This window comes from Pygocentrus nattereri, chromosome 6, assembly GCF_015220715.1.
Source record: "Pygocentrus nattereri isolate fPygNat1 chromosome 6, fPygNat1.pri, whole genome shotgun sequence".
Lineage (NCBI taxonomy): Eukaryota > Metazoa > Chordata > Actinopteri > Characiformes > Serrasalmidae > Pygocentrus > Pygocentrus nattereri.
In genome coordinates, this window is record NC_051216.1 from 35,144,844 (window position 1) to 35,154,440 (window position 9,597).

Here is a 9,597-nt window from a genome sequence, read left to right on the forward strand (position 1 = left end):
AGAGATGAGATAGAGACAGAAGGAGAGAGACACAGAGACAGATAGAGAGAGAGAGAGAGAGAGAGAGAGAGAGAGAGAGAGAGAGGGTGGGTTGTTAGAAACAGAAGGAGAGAGAAGGGAGAGATAAGGAGAAAGAGTAGGAGAGAGCGAGGAGATAGAGAGAGAAGGAGAGAGACGCAGAGACATACAGAGGGGGGTTAGAAACAAGGAGAGAGAAGGGGGAGAGAGAGAGAGAGAGAGAGAGAGAGAGAGAGAGAGAGAGAGAGAGAGAGAGAGAGAAAGAGAGAGAGAGAGTATGTGCGTGAGAGAGAGGGGGTGTTAGAAACAAAAGGAGAGAGAAGGGAGAGATAAGGAGAAAGAGTAGGAGAGAGAGGAGGTAGAGACAGAAGGAGAGAGACACAGAGAGAGAGAGAGAGAGAGTTACTGAATGCACTCTCCTGTCCTCCGTTATTTCATCTCTCGGCTGCTAGGAAGGACGAGTTCAGCTTTCAGCTTCAGCGGATTTTATGTTCATCTGCGCGGAGAGAAACGGAGCTCAGAGGAAAAGATCGATTAACACTGAACCAATGACACAGTCCAGACCAGCGGAGAGAAGAATGGAGGGAGCGCTGAAGACACTTCACTGAGAACACACAAACACACACACACACACACACACACACACACTGAGTCGGACATCACAGCAGTGTGTGGAGGAAAAGGTGAGTTTTATTTAATTTCTATCGGGGGACATCATTAATACAGTGCTCTGCACTTCACAGACTGCTGACACTAACTGTGATGATTTCTCGTCTTCATGCAGAAATCTGAAGCTAAATTAAATGTAATACTTTTTCATTATTGGCATTAGGTGATGCTGGGTGTTTTCTGAAAACTAACTTACTAACTAACTAAATAAATAAACAGGGTCACTGCAGGTTTACTTGCTGTCCATAACAGTGTGAGAGGTTTAACTCTTTTTCACAGCCATAATTTCCATTCAGTTTCCACCTATTTTGGCAGTATATCAATTTTTGCTTCAAAATTGTTTATGTAAATATGTAAGATTTATAAACCCAGAAGGGCACAGGATTTCATATTCATAGGTGAGCAAGCAAGTGCTGTCTGTTTCATCTCAGCACGGCAGTCTTTGAGGAGAGGTGTGAATGGTTTTCACAGCAGGGGGTCTCACCTCTCCACTTTCCCATCATTGCTCACTAGCAGCTCAACACAAAGTCACACGCAGAGTTAGCAGTGTTAACTTTGTTTTCCTCATTTTTATGTTTTGATATTATTTTATACAATATAATCTTCTTTTTGTCTTTCATTGTTTCTTTCTTTTTCTGTTTGTTCAGTTCTTTCTTTTCTTTCATTCATTCATACATTCTTTCTTTCTTTCTTTCTTTCTTTCTTTCTTTCTTTCTTCCTTTCTTTCTTTCTTCCATGCCTTATTTCCCTCCTCCTCCTTCCCACCACACTCACTACTTTTTTCAGCTCCTTTTTTCTTCTTTTTTCCTTTTGCTTCTTTCCTTTCTTTTATTCTTGCAGGGCCCATTCCCCTAACCCTCTCCTTTTTCCCTCTCATTTTCTCATCACTTTCTTTCTTTATTCTCACGTTCTTATTTTTCTTCCTTTCCCTGTCCATCCCCATCTCCTTTCTCTCTATCTCTCTCACTTATTCTCTGATTTATTCGTTTGTATGCTTTCTTTTCTCTTTTTCATTCTTCCTCCCTCTATCCCTCCTTTCCTTCTTGCAATTCATTTAACCCTAATTTAACCCCCTACCCCCTGCTCTCTCTCTTTCTCTCTCTCTCTCTCTCTCTCTCTCTCTCTCTCTCTCTAGATGATGCTCAGTCCAGATCACTCTGATTCTGACCTGCTGTGGCCTCAGTCAGACCCGGAAACGCTCCTCAACGTCATCAAAGTTGAGCGAGCGGCAGACAAGCCACCAGAAGTGGGTGCAGACAATAAGTCCCGTTGTCGCTCCCTGGCTCCCCCCCTGACTCGCGAAGAGAAGCGGCGCCGGCGGCGTGCGACCACCAAATACAGGCTGGCCCACGCCATGCGCGAGCGCATTCGGGTCGAGGCCTTCAACGTGGCATTTGCAGAGCTCCGGAAGCTGCTGCCCACACTTCCGCCTGACAAGAAGCTCTCCAAAATCGAGATCCTGCGGCTCGCCATATGTTACATATCCTACCTGAACCATGTGCTAGATGTTTAAACCCCAGGGAGAACATTCAGACCAACAGGAGAGAAGAAAGACATCAAATATTGATGATTATTCTGTCAGCAGACTAAGAGAGGCCTGCTGTTTGGTCAAGATAAGATGTCCTTTAATTGGAGATGCAGTCTGTCAAAATACGTTGGGTTCACCCGGTCAGATGGCCTGCAGTAACGTGTGTGTTGTAGAATCACTCTCAAATTAATGTGCAAAATAGAACCTTTCATCAGGAAACCTTGAGATTTTCAGTCAGTTATCAACTAATAGCCAACACTGAAAAAAGCAATGCACTAAATTACTTCCACATGAAAAAAATCACTCTTATAAGGGAATTCCACTGATTTTTCAAAATGTCTGTATAACACAATCATTAAGATATAAGCAAAGTCATTTAGAGTGGATTAGTGTAAAATGTTCTGTTCTAAAGAAACTCACCAAGACAGAATTTGTTACAGTGGTGTTGCTAGGAACCAGACATCTGAAGAGTTTTATGCCTCTAAATGCTCTCTTACAGAAAGTTATTACATAAAACTGTTACAAATACACTGCCTGGTGCCTGAGACAATGTTTTAGGTACATTTTGATGAGAGATTTTAGTCTAAAATCATTTTTTTAAATTCACTCATAGTGGAGAGGTACATGCAGGACATTGCAAGGCAAAATAGTACCACGAAGAAAGCATGTTTTTGGATTTACCCCTATATTTCAATAATGGACATTGCATACAAAAATGTAGAAGACATATAAGAAGTCAAGACACTCAGAAGGTGTGTAGGCTCACTGGTCATTTTGAATGTTAAATAAATGGCTATAATGTTTGTGCTGTAGACATTGTGACTCCTTGTTCCTATTACCAGCACTGTAAAACAATCTGAGTGCCTAAGTTTCTCTGAAATGAGAATGTAACATCAAACCATTCTGAATGAGTTTGTTTACATCTCATGATTAAATTGTGCAGAATTTTGGAAAATAGGTGGAGGTGGAGAAAATAGGTTTCCCTCTAGGCCCTATTCAGATTGGATTAGTTGACCAGTAATACATTTCTGATAGTGATGAAACTCTCACATCCTCATGAAAATAACATTTGCGCCAGGTGAGTGAGTTTCAAATGGGTTTTTTCTACAAACTCAGACATTTGTGTCACATCTGGTCAAATAATTGTAGATGTTATTCTTATTAAAGTAAAAGCTGATGATATTCTTAGAATTTATAAAATTCTCAAGGGAGGAGGGAGAAAAACAATCATGACCAATCGGGACAGGAAGAAAATCACCCGTAATCCTGCCCAAAAGGGGCTTCTGGATTCCAATACTCCCCACCTAAAAGAGTCTATAATCTGTAACAATAGAATCTTCCAGTGTTACATAGAACCATTTTTAAAGGTTTATATAGCAGGTTTTCTGTAATAGAGAACAACTATTTATCCATGCAAAGAAGCATTTTCACACTGAAACAGTTATTTGAGTTGTCACAGGTTTATATATAGTCACATGCAAAAGTCTACAGGTTTTGTCAATTTTCTAAATCTTAAAGTAAGATATCACATCCTCTTACAGGGAACAAACTGAAATATATTTGTGAAGCAATTTTCTGTGGATATCAGGCCACAGTTTCTATTTGCTGAGTTTAACATATTGGAAAAAATCTGTTCACTGTACACATAACTCATTTTCAATCAGATAATAAGCAAAACATGTAAATTGACCAGATGTGCCTAAACTTCTGCATATGACTGTGTTGCCATTGCCTTTATTAAAGAAGCATGGTGGAAGGTGTACACAAACACAGCTATGTCTTTCAGGTTGCTCTGGTAATGGTTGTGTTGGTGTACTATGGTAGAAATAATGTATATTTGAGTCAAACAAGTTGAACAAGAATAATAATAAGTTTATTTATGCATCGCTTTTTTCAGTGTAGACCTGTCTATGTTTAAGGGACAGAAGAATTGCCCTGTTAGTCTTTTAACTTAATTCATTCATTCATTCATTCATTCATTCATTTATTTAAAGCATTTGTTGAGTAATGTATGTCTTACTTTGTCCATTTAAATTTGCTTTAAAGTTATTTCAGTTAAGGGTTTGCGTATATATTGATGTATACCAACTTTAAATATGTACTGATGTAATGTACAGTTGTTTATACCTTAAATATATTTGCTGTTGATCTTAAGTCGCACCTTTCAGAAGTAGAAAAGTCAATGCCTTAGATGTCTTACAAGTAGTGCAGTGCTCTTGATGTGTTTGCTCTTATTGGCCTGAGATTTACCAAGAGCCTATAAAGAGCCTCAACTCCATTTAGCCATTAAGCAGTCCTAGACCATAATGCATGGGTGCACAACTGGGTTCTGGAGTGCCGTTGTCCAGCACAGTTTGGACGCTTCTCTACTCAAACATGCCCACTTAACTTGACAATTAACAGAAGAGTGTAATCAGATATGGTCGACCAGGTAAATCACCAAACTGTGCTGGACACTGTCCATCCAGCACCAGAGTTGTGCATCCCTGCTCTAATGCCTAGACATATTGACAGATTTCAAATTGATTACAGGTCGATATAATGCAATATCTAAAGCTATATATTGTGTATGTTGTAGTTGAACATTGCTCCACTATGTACAGCATACAGTTGTATGAGAATGTTTGGACGCACTGGATAAAATGACTCATGTTGTTTGACTTTTTTTTTTTTTTTAAGCGAACAAATAAGACAAGAAGTAAGAAAAAGAGCATCACCTCTGCAGGGAGAAAATATAATTAATACAAATATTAAAAATATGAATTTTTGCTATATTAATGGACAGTTATTATGTATTTGCTACATTTAACATATGGAAAACATCTAAAACATAAAATATGCCATTTCTGTACATTTGAACACCCTCTCAGTCAGTTCCGAGTAGGATTCCATTTAGCTGAAATGTTAACAAATGTTTAATAAAAATATTTCTTCTAACCAGATGCTCTTCTTAACTGAGGAATCTCACACCTGGTTTGTTCAGATGTTGACTGTTGTTATGAGATCACAGCATTTATTAAGCTGTAGAAGACTTAATGAGTCAAGTAAGCTCTGAGAGAAAAAAGTAGCAACTGTATTCTTTCCCAAAATGTTAAACTCAGCAAATAATTAATAATTGTCCATTGAAATGTACAGAAATCTGAGATATTTAAGTTTGCTCCATGGAGAAAGTCAACAAAATGTGTGTTATGTTTTATGTTACAGGCTCATAGGTTCAAAGATGCTGTCTGTGACCAAAATGATCTGTTTATTTTTGTTTGTTTCTTTCATGTTTGCTTTTCTTTTAAAAACAAACTATTTTCTATAGATTTGACATGCTTATTGTGAATCTCTTGAATTGTACACTGAAAATGTTTCATAACTGCTTTATATCCAAAGACGCTGTGGCATTTCAGGGTTTTATGTCATTTTGTATTGTGAAATGTAGGAATTCAAATCTTTATGGAAAACGGTAAAATTAAAAGCTGAAAGCTTTTTATCTGTATGTTTGGATACTATTAAATGGCAGGAAATGCACTGAGCACAGATTTTTTGCAACACATTTGTCTAGAATAAGTCTCATATAATTCTTATTTTCTAATTCCAAAGTTTTGTAATGTATGTTATGCTGGTATGAGATCTGCGACCCCAGAGGATAAACGGTTTCAGAAAGTGTGTATGTGTGTGAATTGCCACTGTGTTACATCATATTTCCTCTTAACAATGTTCAGCTATCATTTAGAAACTGAGGACATCAACTGTTGTAATTGTGAAGATGTATTTTTTTTTATTCACTTGGTATGACATTTTAGCTGCACAAACATTCGGGTCCCTGTTGTAAGACATTGCTTTATAATACATTTTCAATGGGACACAGGTCTAGAAAGCAGACAGGACAGTGTGGCACCTGTACTCTCTTACTATAAAGCCACACTGTCGTGGAGAATATGACTTGTTAGTTTTGCTGAAACATGTACCCTAAAAAGATGTAATTCGTCTAGATAGCATCATATGTTGATCATCACATGTTTGTTCCCCTCAGCATTAACAGTGCCTTCACAGATGTGCAGGTTACCCTGGCCAGTGGTACTAACACACCCCAATACCATGGCTGGCTATTGAATTCAGATGCTGGCAGTTGAACTTTATACCGGTAACAATCTAGATGGTGCATTTCCTCTTTGACCTGGAGAAACATTATGGACAGATGAAAGTCTGATTCATCAGACCACACATTTCCACTTTGTGTCAGATGAGCTTTAGCCCAGATGAACAGGTGTTCAAACGTCCCAGTCTTTTTTGGAACGTGTTTCAGGCATCAAATATGGAACTAGCCTATAATCACAAAAATCAATAAAGCTGATAAGTAAAGCACTAAACATATCTTCTTTGTGCTGTTTTCAATAAATTGCAAGTAATAGGCAGCTTTCAAGTTAAGATCGTAAACATTCGGGATGAGCCCTATGAGTTTACAGAGTTTACCTAGTCTATGATTAAATGGACTCAAATCTGAAGTTGTCCTGTTGAACAGGCCTATAATACCTTATTTGTGGCAGAGAACACTGAAAAACAGTGCATTTCGGAGAATTTACAGGAAGCCTGAATTATGAGGCTGTGGTCAGCTGACAGTGGGCGCTGACTCTGGGCGTGTTTGTCTCCCCTCTTCTCCGCTCTGCTCTGTAGATCCCTTGAGGCTGGACAGGTGTTTCTGCAGACGAGCCAAGGCAAGCAAATCAGGGCCCGTCTGCTGCCTCCCGCGGGACATCAGCAGACCAGAGGGGCTGAGGGGCCATCAAATCACAGAACACACTCTACAAGATCATTTACAGCCCTGTATGTGTTTTGTGTGTGTGTGTGTGTGTGTGTGTATGCATGTGTATATATGTGTGTATATATGTATGTGTTTAAAAGAGTAAATGCAAACTGAAATGAGAACAAGATAAAACAATATACAAAAGAACAAATGGTCTATGTAAGCTTGTAGGTCTATGTGCATATAGAGAGAGATGCAGAGAGAGACAGAGAGAGAAGGAGAGAGACAGATATGGAGAGACAAAGTAAAAATATTTTATGATAGGTGTTTTTGTGACCCGCTCAAGGTCTTTTCTAGCAGCTTGCTTCTGCCTATTCATCATTCTGTCTGAAGAGTGTCTGGTAGACCCCCTATCACCCAGCCTCCATATTTCTCTCTCTCTCTCTCTCTCTCTCCATATATATATATATATATATATATATATATATATATATATATATATTTGTAATTCCACAAATAATCCTAATTTGATAAATATAAATAAGTTTTGTCACCTATAGGCTAATATATAAAATATGCCTGGAAATGAGTATGTGTGTGTTTGACTTTTTGGCTTTAAAAAGTGCTAAAAAGAAGGCACTGTGTCTCTTCACTCTGTGTCTCTTCTCTGCTGTGCATGTGTGTGAGGGTGGACAACATGGACAGGCTGCTGACTGGCTACAGCTGCTGAAGGAGACCCCAACACTGGCCAATTGTAATTTTTAAACATTTGGCATTTTTACATAAATTGTTAGGCTAACAAAAAACAAAAACATGAATACCACAAAAGGGTTAAACACATCTGTGTATGTGCATGTGCCTATGTGTACAGAGAGAGAGAGAGAGAGAGAGAGAGAGAGAGAGAGAGAAACAAAGCCAAACTGTGAGTATGTAGGCTTCTCTGAGGATTATGCTGCTCGGTGGCCTGCTGTAACACCATATGCCTCTGTGTGTGTGTGTGTGTGTGTGTGTGTGTGTGTGTGTGTGTGTGTGTGTGTGTGTGTGTGTGTGTGTATGTGTTTGCGTGTGTGTGATGGAGTCATGCTGAACCTATTAGCCCTCTGTTCTTTTAGCACATACAGGTAGCAGTTAGCCATCCCATCCTGCAAACAGCCAATCTGTCCTCTCCGCTTGTTACTGTGAGATTATTAAGATGTCTTCAGAGGCCTCATCTATTAAACAAACAGCCATGTGTTCACTGACATCCACAAAATATGAAGTCTGCTTGATTATATTTCCCTCTTTTTCTGTTTCACCCTACAAGACTACAGTGTGACCCACTTTACCAGAAGGGTCTCCTTTCTGACTCCAGACAGATGGAAATGGACCCAGGAGGAACAGTGGGAAGACCTGGCTTAGAAGAAAGGTGTGCAAAAAAATGAAACAAATATGTTTGTCCAAATTCAAAATGGCAGCGGACAAGGAGCAACAAGGTACGGGGGAGAAGCAGAGAAGGTATATTTTCAATTTCAGGATGACAACTAGAGTATTCATGCATCAAAGTAAGCTCCTATCAGGAATTTTACTGAATTCTTTTTTTAAATGGCTTTATAATTAAGGACTGAACATGTCTGACTGAACCAGTCTTTTCTTCCAGCATTTCGTTTTAGATTGCCCTCTCAAGCGTCCTCTTTCTTTGGTTTCTGAGAAGAAACCAGAAAAAATATTTCCCTTTCTTTTCATTTTTTTATTTTTTATTTTACAGCTTCGACAATTTAAGATGGTCAGAATGAAACACTCTGCCTCTAATTTAATCATAAAAAGAACTGAAGTAAAGTAGGTCTGTAAAAGAGTTCAGGCCACGATTAAGGTAAACAGTACACTATAAACTGAGTGAACACTGGTGAAGGATGAATCTTGTTTGAGAAATATTTGACAGAAACAGGCATGTAAGCCTTTTATAGCTGGTGAAATAAAAGAGCAGAATTTTGGACCACATTGTACCTTCCTATCATTAGTTGTAATTGAAATGACGTCAGATCAGACACTGGCTCCTTCGCTTCTGGTATTTCACAACTATATGATTTGTGCGTAAGCCATTGTGAACAGTGAGTATTAGTCAGGCTTTCACAAGCCATAAATGTCAAAACTTGGTCAAAACACAAGGAAGAACACCTCTACAATAACACTGACATCCTTTTGGGATTATTTTGGGGTATGACATTTACTTTTGGGGTATAACATTTTTTGGCCATTCTAGATTGAACACAATGTCTAACAGACATTTCATGTTTTATTTGAAGCTTATATGTTATATGACATATAAGCGTAAATGTTTAGCTTGTAGCTGTTTCACAGTGACTCTTTCAGCAGAGGGAGTGATATAGAGGTGTTGCCACTAATTAGGCTACCATTTGTATTCACAGTCGGTGATGTATCTAAGACTTCCAGAAGGCCTAGAGCAGAGGTCACTAATAGGTGGACTGTGGTCCGACATTATAATATGCCTACCGGACCTATAACCGATAAACTATTTAACTATTTATTATCATTTCTAGTCATTATGGTACCTGTTTAGCAGCCTGGGAAACTCATAAACCAATTGCATGCATTGAAAATGTCAAACATGACACTACTCAGCCGTTCAGATCTGTGCATTATGATGAGCACT

General features: G+C 38.7%; 1 protein-coding gene across 1 annotated transcript; it reads left to right on the plus strand.

The window, feature by feature from the left end:
- Positions 1-328: 328 nt before the first annotated feature.
- Positions 329-6,563, plus strand: nhlh2 (nescient helix loop helix 2). Its single transcript, XM_017706505.2, has 2 exons — positions 329-701; positions 1,823-6,563. The coding sequence occupies exon 2, from the start codon at positions 1,823-1,825 to the stop codon at positions 2,198-2,200; it is 378 nt and encodes a 125-aa protein (XP_017561994.1). The 5' UTR covers positions 329-701; the 3' UTR covers positions 2,201-6,563.
- Positions 6,564-9,597: the final 3,034 nt, after the last annotated feature.